Raw genomic sequence first — 13,111 nt, 5'->3', positions numbered from 1 at the left:
TCTATGGAAATTTGCCAAGAAAAATCTATGATAGGTTTGCATTAAGGTCACCAAATGTCAGGAAAAACCTGAAGGCACCCATCAACAAACAGAGGGTTAGTCTCTTACCCTTGAGCTCTATCCAAAAACCTCCCACACCCAAGACCATGAAGCCTTGGGAGAAAGGGTGCTGGTGCTGCTGCTGCTGCTGCTACTGCTACTCCTTACTAGGAGGAAGGGAACAGGATTCAGACCATGAAGATCTGGCTGCTCTCCATTCCTGAAGGAATGAAAAGGCAGGTCTATTTGAGAATGCGTTCTCCTATCTTCCCCCGACAACCAAGATGAGTCCAGCTTCTTCTCCACAGTGTCAATCTCCTCCCCACCTCCATCAAGAAGTGACAGAAGCAGGGGTCCCTCCTAGATCTTGACAGCTGCCAGGTGATGGAAGGAGTCAGAACTGCATGTGCAGAGCTACATCGATCTGTAGGATCCTGGCTTTGGTGCAACAGAGAACAAGGCCCCACACAGGGGTTCCAGGGCCTGCTTCACACTTGTCTTTTTCTGTACATCAGTTATCACTGGATTCTCCTTCCCCAAAACACACACTAGTCACACCGACACAAGCCAGCCACTGGTTCCATAAGCTTTATTTCCAATCCACCTGTAGGGCCATGGTCCTCTGGAGGACCACTAGTCCTTCAGTTGGAGCAAGGGCCAGTGCAGCAAGGAAGAGGCTACGAGGCCGAGTCAGAAGCCTCTGAGCTGTCTTTGACATCCGTGCTCTCTGTGGCCTCGCTGACTTCGCTGACGTCCTTGCTGTCCCCACTGTCTTCGGCCCCAGGCCCACCGCCTACCACTGCTCCTGGACACTTGTCATCCCGGCAGCACTCGCCCATGTGGTTGGCCTTGTGCTCAGCACCCTTGTTCTCAATGGAGCCCAGCACAGAGTGCTTGTTCCTCTCTTTCAGTTCCACCTGCCTCCGCAGCTGTGGGGGAAAGATACATATTCTATTTAGGGTTTTCTGCAGAGCAGAGGAGAAGGACAAGAAAAAAATGCTATAAAACCCTTTCCTGAGTTATTAATCAATTAATTACAGTATATACTCAACTGTAAGTCAACCTTCATGTATAAATCAAGGGCAGGTTTGGGAGCCAAAATTACAGCCAGGGGGAGAGCATTCCTCAAGTGAAGTGACATGGCTAGAAGGCTCTCTCCCATGTTCTAACACAGTGTTTTGACCTCACTGGTGGGACACAGAGGCACCCCTCCAACAGGAAATCACAATCCTCATGCAGGCATGTATGGGGAAAGGTGCTCCTTCAAGGTCCCAAGCCATTTAGAGTTTCAATGTCATCACAAGCATCTTGAATTCAATACTAGCAGTGTATCAGCAGCCAGTGCAGTTCTTTTAAGACTGGCATTACGTGCTTTCTATAAAATATTCCTGTCAACAGTTGAGCTATTGCATTTTGCACTAGTTGCAGCTTCTGAACTTTCTTCACGGACAGAATTATAAAAGTGTTGCATTGCAATCATGAGGCAAGCCAGTCTTCAAGAGCAGCTTTGTATTTTTGAGTTCAAACTCCCACTTTGGTCTTGAAGTTAATTCTTTCAGCATCTCCAGGTGTTGGTTTTTTTTTTTTTTTTTGGGGGGGGGGGACTGGTGTCTTGTGAGTGGCCATATCCGTTGTACAGCCATTTTACACCCCCAGGTAATACTGCAATTTCCTAAAATGCCCTCAAATGTATAAAAATGACCACTGATCCCAAAAAAAAAGAAAGGGGGGTTGGGGCACTGCTCTAAAGACGAGGTAAGTAAAATAAAACAAAAAGTGGATGTATAAAGCCAGCAGAGGGCCCTATTTTCCTTCTGTTTCCTTCCTGTCTGCTCTTTTCATTTCCAGGGAGTCTAGAACTGCCAAAAGCCTAGCTTGGACAATGAGCACTTTCAATGCCATTAATGTAGGGTGTTGTTAAGCTCTTGCCTCTGTCAGGAGACAGATTGGATGTCATTTTCTGCAGAACACTCAGTTTCGGAAAACTGCCCTTACTGAAAGCCACTGCAGCTTATAAGACAGCAGCCCGATATGAGCTATAAAGAGGAAACAAACACACTTTCCTGTACTGAAGGCATCAGTAAGGCTCTGTGCTCACCTCGTCTGCCATCTGTGTCAAGTCGCGTTTCATAGCATATGCGTCTTCCCCATCTGCGTAGTATTTGGGCTCCACTTCGCTGATCCTGTTGGAAACAACGAGCATACTAGCTTCAATCGGAAAGCAAACATGGCCAAATTACAAAAACCTACTCCAAGTTTGCTCGTAGCTGATGCAGTACAGTAAATAGGAATGCAAGCAGTAAAGCCGTCAGTTAAAATCCCGTCAGCCCCATGGGAGCATCCCTAGGTGGCATGAGATGAATATAACAACACTAGGCTACTTTATACGACATTCAAAACATTCAATAATTACTTATGTAATCATGTTTTGAGGGAGCCTGCAAGTAAGCAGAATGGCAGAAGCATTCTGAGGCACCACAAACACATCAACCACATTCGGATCTTAAAAAAACCACAATATTTTAGCCAAGGAGCTAATGTAGTGTTGGATTGGATTATGTTGGATTATGACTCTGGAGACCAGGGTTTGATTGCCCACTTGGGGATGGAAACCCACTTGGTTACTTTGAACGAATCACACATTCTCAGCCCCAGAAAACCCCATGATAGGTTTTGTTTTAGGGTTGCCATAAGTCAGAAATGACTTGAAGGCACACAGCAGCAGCAACATTTTAGTCTTTTTAAGCCAGGAGTGGACATCATTTGCCACCCACTGCTGTTTGAAGAGCCCAAGTGTTCCCTGCTTCAGCAGAATCAGTATCAGTGGCTGATGTATCTCTATACCATCCAAACAGTGGAAGCCCTTCTTTATTCTTCTTTCTGTCACTTCCAGAAAGAATGTAAGTAGGCTGCCTACTCTGCAGTTTGTGGGCTGTATGGTACAAGAGAACTGCCTGCATCCAGCTGCACCTCAGAGATTTAGGACAACTGCTGCCAAGTGTTGGTGGTTGCATAGTATTGAAGGATGATAGTCTCTGTGCATTCCCAGAGGGATTCAATGCACCCCACCCACTTATGACGTTCCAGGCTCCTCTTACTTTAAGACCAATTCTAATCATTTGCATTCTACAAGGCAGCTTGCTCAGGCTTACACATATTAAGATGGTAGATCAATAATCAGGGCTTAGAAAAGTTACTCTTTTCAGACAAGAATTTGCTGAATCTCCCAGCCAGTATAGCTGGCAGATGAAGGATTCTGAGTGTTTTAGTACAGATCTTGTAGCACCTTTGAGGCTAACTGAAAGAAAGCAATTGGCAGCATAAGCTTTCATAAACGAAGTATACTGAAGTCTACGAAAACCCATGCTGCTTTCTTTCAGTTAGTGTCAAAGGTACTACAAGATCTCTCTATGTACAGACAAACATGGCTATATCTTTGAATTGTTCAAGCTCTAAACAGTGTATGCCACGCTACGTAGATGTGCAATTGGACAACCACACTGCTATTCATTTCTTTCTATGTGAAAATAACTGGCCTATGATAAACTACTAACGCAATTCTATAGCAGTCCAGTTCATTAGTAAAGAAGTCTGCTCAGTTTGTCTGCTGTACTGAAATTCTGTTATAGAAGCTTTCACAAAGGTTTACGCAGTGTGGACACTTAATGCCAAGAGAAGATATTCAGAGAAGTGAGAGGACATGGGTATCAGAGGTCGCGAGAAAGAGAGAACATGTAGGAAACATACTGCTTACAGGTAAAACACAAGCTTTGTATGCTCAGTTGTCCAGCATCTCCAGCAGGTGTGGACAACTTTCCAAGTTACAGAGGCCATACACATCCCTGGCTGGACCTTGGAGGGCTGTATCTTCCTTGCTGTTGTCAGGTGCCTTTGAGTTGACTCCTCTCCATAGTGACCATTTCACAGGACTGTCTTGGCAAGTCCTTTGGAGATTTGCCATCGCCTTGAGACTGACAGAGTGTGACTGCCCCAAGTTCACCCAGTACATTACCATGGCTGACTGGGGATTTGACCCCTGGTCTCCTGGTTTCCTAATTTGACACTCAAAACATTGCAATGGCATTTCCCTACATTCTTAGGGGAGAAATTAACCTGAAAAAGGCCTTTCACAACTTCTACAGAATTGATGGTGAGGCAGTTTTGCTATATTCCTTCCCACCAGCCCCATACAGATCCAGAAGGGGCCTAATTTCAAAACATAGCCTAAGTAAAAGTAATATTTTTAGGGAAAAGACTCCCTCCTTTTCCACAAGTTTTGGAGAACAAACACTTAGGAAAACTGTGCCCCACAGCCTCCAGAAAGAGTATGGTGCTTTTCATTAAAACAAAGCAATGAAATGGTTTTGGCCAGTGGAGCCCTGCACTGAGCCCCTTGCAAATGGATGCAAGTTGTGGGCCATACCTGCGGGGGGGGGGGGGGGTACTCTCTAAGAATATCTGCAAAGAACCATTGCCAATCCTTGCTAACAATACCGCACTAAATGAACCAAAAGCTTAGCTTTGTATAAAGCAGTTTTCTGTGTCCCTACGCTCCTTACTAAAAGACAATTAATCTATACATATTACAATAAGAATAGAATTTGTTTTACACTTCCTGATAAGGTTAGTGGAAAGCTGTGGTTTTACTTTGTTGCTTGCAACATTATATTCCCTGCCTGTGCATCAGCTTCAAGTCTGGACCCTGGACTACAAAGGGAGGCTCAGGCCCCATTATCACTTGGCTAGGTGACCGATGAGAGCCAGCATGGCATAGTAGTTTTGAGTGTTGAACTATAACTCTGGAGACCAAGGTTCGATTCACAGCTCAGCCATGAGACCCACTATGTGACCTTGGGCACGTCACATGCTCTCAGCCTCAGGGGAAGGCAATGTCAAACATTCTTTGAAACATTACCACAAAAATCCTATGACAGGTTCGCCTTAGGTTGACATAAGTTGGATACAACTTGAAGGCACCTAACAACAACAAGAAGAGGATTTTATTCCATCACCACCAAAATGTCTTGGGCCACCAAGTCTCATATGTAGTAAACTCACCTCAGAAACTCTCAATCACGTGGGCACGCTATACGCGGCTTTGAGCTTATGTGCAAAGCTGCGTAAAAACGCGCAGGAGCATGCGGGGTGGGGTGGCGCGTGCGCTGCCATGCCATCATGCTGCTCCGTGCACGAGCCCCATTCACTTGAATGGGGCTTGAGCATACGCGATATTTGTCTTATGCGGGGGGAGGTCCGGAACGGATCCCCCGCATAAGCCAAGGGCGCACTGTACTATGCTTACAAGTGTCCTTTTCTTTAAGCTTGCCTCAGTAATAGGAAGACTAATTTGCCATGCTACTGCAAGCAGGCAAAGTTAATAACATGCTGCCTGCCAATGCTGAGTCCCTCCCCACACCTCAAAATCAGTTCTTCGATCCCTAACTTCAAACGTCTAAGAAGGGTATTTTAACCACATAACAAGCTTATTGAGTAAGCTAGGCTGAAAAATGACTTCCTCAGCCTCTCCTAACCTCTATCTGACCAAGGTCAGGGCTCAATACAACGTAGATAAGCATCTACTGTTAGATCTTGTGCTGTTTTTCAGTAATCCAGCATTAATTTTTTGACTTCAAATATTTAACACATCAATAACAAAATGATGTCCCCACCTTCAAATTTATACTACAAAAATGAAGAATGTTCATGTAGTGAAGAGAAGCCAGGAGTTGATTTTCAACGGTTCAGTTCTGGTATTCAGTTCTAGCCCTCAAAGTGGGCTTGGAGTTCTAAGCATCTGTATATGTTCAGGCTGATGAACCTCCAGGATTCTAGCAAAAAACCCAAAGTATATTCTGCCAACCTGAAGTCTGCCCTCCCTTGGTCCAATGACCTAATCACATCGTCATTATGACCACTGTTGCCCCAGGGTACTCACTGGAAATTGAGAGTATTGGAATAAAGATGTAGGGCCGCTCGGTTACTGTAAGGCAAGAGAAAAATAATCAGGTAAAACAAAAGGGCTCAGCATGTAAATTTAATCTTTAGAAAAGAGACACAGCAATGACATCAAAGATTTCCAAATACCCTCTCTTTCTCCTTTGCTAAGAACAGACTTTTCCTAAAGTAACGACGGGAAAGGAGCTGCCCTACTGACGTGACTGGATTGCATTACCTATGTCCCTTCATCCCAGCTGTGCTGCTTAAGGCTGGTGGGAACTGCAGTGCAATGCCAAATGGAACACCAGACATTCCCTATTCCTGCTGCAAACTGTATCAGGGTACAGGAGCAGGAGCGACACAGAGAATGATCTTACTTAGGTGAAACAGAGCTAAAAGAAGAGACTTTGTAAGTCAGTGCTAATCGCAGAACTCCAGGAACAAGGAGAGGTAAGTCAAAATCATTTTGGATTCCACTTCCAACATATGTGGCAAGAGGAAACATTACTGGAGATATGGAAGACCAGAGTGGTAGAGGATGGACACTTCCTCTGTGCGTAATTCCAATAGGCTGGCCAAAAACAATCTCCCCCATGCACTGAAAGGGCCCACCCCCTCTGAATAGCAAGTCTCCTGCCCACTACAGAAGTGCTTTCCCCACTATCCACATGTGCAGGTAGCATAGAAAAGGTCTCTCAACATGCTCACACAGTGTTGGAAATGCTTCAGTGGAGGGTGCCATTCTGCAGGTTTATCTGAACCACCTAAAAATAATGGAATACTGGAAGTGGAGGCATTACTGCAGTAACTTGACAGGAAAAAATGGGCAAGAGTAACAATAGGTACTTCTGTGGAAGTCATTTAATGGAAGTGAAGCCAAGCATGGAATTAAAGAAGCTTACCTCTTGCGCACGTGGAGTGAGACATATTTGGCATTGAAGTTCTCAATCATGGCACGTGAGGCCTGGTCCATCAGCTTTTGAGCCAAGCCCAGCCGTCGGTGGGACCGCTTGACCGCCTGAGGGAAGAGAAAGAGAGAAAAGGTCAAACCAAGACTTCAAAAACTGCCAACTCACTTTACTAGCCCACTTGCAAAATCTGGAATGATCACTTTAGCTCCATGCCCACCATGTCTGTGATATGGATACTGCTTTTGCACTACACATAAGTGCCTCATGGGACCCTAAATAACATTTTAACTGTAAGGAAAACTTCCTTCCACCTACATCCTTTGGCCTGTCATAGAATCTGATCCAGCTGTCTCTGGCATTAACTGAGCTGCAATTTCTTCTTCTAGTTGCTGGCTGGGCTTTCAGAGCACAACTAAAGCAAACCAGGCACAAAGTTGCAATTCCTAGGACCACCTTTCTGGAAGCATTTTGTAATACCTCAGGGAAAGGTCCCATCCAACAGCTGAAGAAGACCTAGGCCAACATTTCCCAAATGTTAGTCCTCTAAGAATTTTGGACTTCAACTCGCATGAAGCCTTAATCTGTCTGGCCAAAAATCAGGAATTCTGGGAGCTTGAGTCCGAAACATCTGGAGGACTAAAGCTCAGGAATCATTGGCCCAGGGCTTAATAGCGAATTTCAAGTTCTGCTAAGCAGAGATACTACTAGCCCTCTCATCCATTCTTCTCTACTAGTCTCAGACCCAATGTTTGGCCTGTCTCAGGCCCACACCATTAAGAAACCAAAAGAGAAGGAAATATTACCAAGGATGTGATGTGTCCGTGGGGAACGTCATCAGGATCTTCTTCCCTAAAAACAGATGTGAAAGGTGAGCTCACCTCAAATCTCAATTATTACCTACTAAACCATTACTTTATTTTATTTCTTGGATTTATAGTCTGCATTTTTCCCAAAACTAGGAATAATGACAGCTCATAGTAACAGTAAATAATGGTGTAGTGGTTTGAGTGTTGGACTATGGCTCTGGTGAACAGAGTTTAAATCCCCACTCGGGCATTAAAACCCATTGGGTGACCTTGGGCAAGTCACACTCTCTCAGCTTCAGAGGAAGGCAAAAGCAAACCCCTGCTGAACAAATCTTGCCATGAAAACCCGGTGATAGATTCGCCTTAGGGTCAAACAGTATCTTTTTGTATCACTAATGGAATTTAAATTTTATTTCCTGGACTTTAAGAATCTCTCAGTACACACAAGGCCAGAAGGAAGAGGGGTCTGCCTGCATGAATACCTCTCCATACCATTTTACTGAGATCAACAACTACAACATCTTGGCAAAATGCAGGCCTATGACTAACATCATAATTTCTTTCCCCTTTCTCTTGTATGATTTGTAACATCTTTGCTTGATGAAGATGTCAGTGAAGACTTGAAAGCTCGCAACATGTATATTGGACATTTTGGTTGGCCCATTAAAGGTATCAGTGTTTTGGGGATTTTGGATGTTATTGCACTGAACCAGAATTAAATTAAAAATAAAATAAAATTTATTTATTTCCCATCTTTCTCCCAGCATGGTACCCAAGGCAGGTCACAAGAAAGATTAAAAGAAAAAACACCTAATAACTGATTTACAAAACAAAAATAGTTAAAATAATTAGTTACAAGTTAAAAATGAATTGTGAGGAAAAGTAAAAGACCCAACAGGCCAACCGCCCAAAGCCTGCATGAATGTAAGGACAGCAGGGGAGGAGACTGTCTGACCATCTCTGGAGGTAAGTTCTACTACTGAAGAGCAGCCACCAAGGAGGCCAGTTCTCACATCCTCAACTAACATCCTGCTGAAGGGAGTGAGATCAAAAAATTGGCCCTGGACCTTGAATATCTCAAAGCCTGGATTGGGTCATATGTGAGAATACAGTCCTTTAGACACCCTGGATCCAAGCAGTCAGTCCGAATATATATACATATTTCTAACTGTAACTATACAATACTGGAAAAAAAATCTCCCTTGGCCACATGAGACCATTTAGCATCATCACACTTTTTGTTCAGTAATTGAACAAAACTTCAACTCATTTTGTGTGAAGGAGATAACGTTCTGTCACTTAGGTATAGCAGAAGTAGGAGATGTGTTTTTCTAACGTTTACAATCCTGTTCTTCCACTTGGGGGAAAGATGCTTGTACTAACTAAACTACAAAGCATCCTCACTACATCTAGAAACACTTGCTCATTTGTCATAACAACAAAATGTTTGAAACAAAAAATTAGTCAATTAATGTGGAGCACTGGAAGGTGAGAGAAGGGTTTTTATTTTTATTTTTTAGCTAATGGGTACAATATTGCCTGCATACAATTCCTCATATTTCCATGAGATAATAATTTCCAGAGAATAACTTTATTAGTATCTTGTGGCAAAGCCATAACACAGCTATCACCTAACACAGTAACAATTTCAATTTGGCAGAAGCTTTTGGGGACTACAGTCCACTTTGGACTACATTCCAAATAGTACAAGAAACATGTTATTCCAAAAGCTTTTCTTAGAAGAATTGGAGGATACTGAAGAGTGCCATAACAGTGTTGTTTAGATGCCTCTCTCCTTTCTGCTGTTTCCCCAATGATATACTTATTCACTTTTTCCACTCAATAGGGGAAAAGGGGAGATTACACACTTTTGGGGCTGAGGTATATCCCAGCCTTTCCTAACTATGTGCCAGATGTTTTAGACAACAAATTCCATGGTCACTGACCAGAGAAACTAATGGGAATTACAGTCCTAAACATGGAGGGCAGCCATATTGGGGTAGGCTAATACATATGTGTAACACTAATACATGCTGGCACCTCTTACTTGGCTATAGTTGCGCATATATGCATATATATATATATATATGCATACACATACATATTCCGATGATTAATGTGTCTACTCACATTTTAGCTAGCACATATCCTACAATCTTGCCATTCTCATCCTCGGCAATATAGGAGAGCTGGGGAAGAAAATGAAGGTAGTTAGAGGAACAAAGAGTAAACTGACCAAGAAGTTTGTCATCACTCAGGCCATGCATCCCTCCAGGTATCATTGGACTACAAATTCTATCAGCCCTAGACTGCACATCAGGGGTAAGGAATCCTCAAGAGTTGCAATCCAGCAACATTGAGATGGTTGGCCAATTTCCAGCACAGATTTGAAGGACAGAAAGAAGGCGCACAATTCCCCACTCCAAACAGTCACAAACAAAGGTAGCATTGTTCTGGAAAAATGAGCAACTCTTACTGTGGGAACAAAATCAAAAGGGGAGCAATGAAGACCAGCAGACATGCTGCTCTTCCACAAGCAAAGCCTTCTCAATCTAAATCTGAACCATGGCTTTAAATAAATACTACTGTGCATTTATATATCATCATCTACATATTTAAAACATTAATTCACTATGGCCTGTTACAGACAGGCCAAAATAAAGCTGCTTTGAGTCACTTTGGAGATACGGTATTTCAATGATGCATGCGTCCTAAGAGTCCAAAAGCCGCACCAAATCTGCACTCTAGTCCTTAGAACTGGCGCGTGGCTTTGGTGTGGCTTTTGGACTCTTAGGACGCATGCATCATTGAAATACCATACCTCCAAAGTGACTCGAAGCAGCTTTATTTTGGCCTGTCTGTAACAGGCCTAAGTTAGGGTTTTTAGAAAATACCTAGTGAGTTTGTATGTGGAGAGATCTTGTAGCAGCTTTGAGACTCACTGTACTCTGAGGAAGTAGACTGAAGTCTACGAAAGCTCATGCTGCCAATTTCTTTCTTACAGTGAGTCTCAAAGCTGCTACAAGTTCTTTCTATATATTGATTCTATAGACTAACATGGCTATATATTTGAATTATAGTGAGTTTGTGTTAGTAGCATCATCATTGCAATATTGCAGGAGCTTTTGGCAAATGAGAGTCAGAGCAATTTGCCGGCAGGAAAGTCAGAGAAAACCAGATTATTTCTGCAGTGCAGCCTAAGAAAGGAGGATTTGGGGTGTGTGTTGCAAGGCTGGCATACAAGAGACAATCTACAGCTCCCTAAAGGGAATTTAAAGCCAGACATGTATTCTCTAGGTAGAAACCTCATTGCCCAGTGGGTTTATTGCTGCAGTGAGATCTAAACACAGCATTTCCCAACTTTAATCCCATTAGAGTCTAATGAATGTGAATGAGCTCATACAACCCCTAAATCTAGGGAGCAGCACCCCATTACAGAACAGCCAGTAATAACAATAAAAGATCCTAAGGAGTGAACAAAACATCAAGAGATGAGACCTGCAGAACTCGATTTGTAACTTATTAGTCATGGCGGCCCTATCAAAGTTGGAGGAAGTTTAGACGCCTCGCTCCAAGATGGAGGTTGGGAAAGAGTGAGGTTATATGCTTGGAGTCAGTAAGAGAACTAGTAATAATAATATATAATTATCTAGATAGATAGATAGATAGATAAAATATATTATATTATATTATTATTATTATACAGCTCTTCCACAAGCAAAGCCTTCTCAATCTAAATCTGAGCTCTGAGCAGGTGTCACTTCTGATGCAAAAGTCAAAAAGCACAACAAAGCAGTGGCTCCTGCAGGTGTTTTGAACTTCAGTTCCCAGAAGCCCCAGACAGCTTGGCCAACAGCCAGGAATTCTGGGAGCTGAAGTGAAAAATATCTGAAAGACCTAAGTTAATCACTGCAACAGAAGGAGGAAAGGGGAGCTGTGGTTTGCGGTTATGGGGTCTGCATTCAGACCCCTTTGAAAGATGGAGGTTTGGTCTGTACTCTTCCATGCCCTTTACAAAAGTAGTTGCTGACCAGTTACGCACATATAAAAGGAGTTACCTGTGGCCAGGAGAGTCCATGATAGAAGTAGTATTTCATCTGGTAGTTCTCTGGCAAGCAAAGGAGGTTGCAGTGCTGCATGTTCATCAGATCCTCCGGCTGTGGGGGCGAGGGAAGGAAGGAAAGTTGGTTGAAGAAAAGCAGGCAGCAATAACAACAACAATAATAACAGGCGAGTGTGTCTATGGCTTTCTGTTGTTTTTGTGTGCCTTCAAGCCTTTTCCAGCGACTATCATGGGGTTTTCTTGGCAAGATTTGTTCAGAGGGTGGGTTGCCTCTTCCCTCCTTTGAGGCTGAGAGAGTGTGACTTGGTTAAGATTAGATTTTGATTTGTGGCCTAATAGTAGTGTAGTGGTTTGAGCGTTGGACTGCGACTCTGGGGAACAGAGTTCGAGTCTTGAGCAGGCCATGTAAACCCACTGGGTGACCTTGGGTAAGACTCGAACTCTGTTCCTCAGAGTCACAGTCCAACGCTCAAACCACTACACTGCTATTCGGACACAAAATCTAATCTCGGGCTGCATCCGCACTGCAGAAGTAATCCAGTCTGACACCACTTTAACTGCCCAAGACTCAAGGCTATGGGATTCTCTTCCAAATAAATAATATCCCACCCTCCCCTAAAACAATCATACAAAGAGCTAGCACCTCAACAAACTACAAATCCCAGGATTCCATCTTAAAGCGGCATCAAACCCATTATTATTTCTACAGTGCAGATGCACTCCATTCCAGATGAAATGTATGCACTTTCTTCTTCTCCTCCATTGGAGTAAGCAGATGGCTCCTTCTGAGGGTGCATCTACACTGCAGAAACAATGCGGTTTGATACCGCTTTAAGTGCTGCAGCTCCACCATCCTGGTATGGAATCCTGGGATCTGTAGTTTTTACAAGGCCTTCCAAAGACCTGAGGTGGTGCTTCAGACAATTACAAAGTCCTAGGATTTTGTAGCATGATGGTGATGATTATTTATGGAGCCATGGCACTTAAAGCGGTATCAAACCGCATTATTTTGACAGTCCACCCTTTACATCCCCGCTCTTCCCAGGGCCTTCTCCTCCACCGCTTTTCCCTCCGCCTCCCATCCCAGTGCAGCCTCCCTTGCACCACCCAGCTTTCCACCCCCACCGGGACTCGAACCCGCGCATTCCGGATGTTCATGGCTGCAGCGTCTACTTCACCCTCCTTCCAGCTCACGCTACAGCGACTGGAACCACCGGCGTCTATCAGCGCAGAGAAAGGCAAGGACTGAGCGACGAGAGATCGAACTCGTCCATCTCCGCCCCGCAGCCAATCCCTAAGCCGCAAAAAGGAAGCCGCTAGCCAATCACCATATAGCATTTACCTAGTAAGCCCCG

At 43.8% G+C, this 13,111-nt stretch overlaps 1 protein-coding gene across 3 annotated transcripts; it reads right to left on the bottom strand.

Annotated features, from left to right (window-relative positions):
- Positions 1-609: 609 nt before the first annotated feature.
- NAA10 (N-alpha-acetyltransferase 10, NatA catalytic subunit) lies at positions 610-13,016 on the bottom strand. 3 transcript variants are annotated; one of them, XM_089485685.1, is made up of 8 exons: positions 12,935-13,016; positions 11,752-11,850; positions 9,824-9,882; positions 7,691-7,736; positions 6,879-6,994; positions 5,975-6,019; positions 2,138-2,222; positions 610-968 (listed from the first exon to the last, which is right to left on the bottom strand). In XM_089485685.1, the coding sequence occupies exons 2-8, from the start codon at positions 11,836-11,838 to the stop codon at positions 717-719; spliced, it is 690 nt and encodes a 229-aa protein (XP_089341811.1). In that variant the 5' UTR covers positions 11,839-11,850; positions 12,935-13,016; the 3' UTR covers positions 610-716. The 3 variants fall into 3 exon arrangements, with proteins under 3 accessions (XP_089341811.1, XP_089341794.1, XP_089341802.1); XM_089485668.1 differs by having other exon boundaries at positions 12,882-13,015; XM_089485676.1 differs by having other exon boundaries at positions 12,894-13,014.
- Between the last annotated feature and the right edge of the window lie 95 nt (positions 13,017-13,111).

This window comes from Sceloporus occidentalis, unplaced genomic scaffold (assembly GCF_023333645.1).
Source record: "Sceloporus occidentalis isolate IW3139 unplaced genomic scaffold, rSceOcc1.0.p SCAF_1, whole genome shotgun sequence".
Lineage (NCBI taxonomy): Eukaryota > Metazoa > Chordata > Lepidosauria > Squamata > Phrynosomatidae > Sceloporus > Sceloporus occidentalis.
Note: the sequence above shows the minus strand (reverse complement) of the source record. Positions and strands in the feature narration are given on the sequence as shown.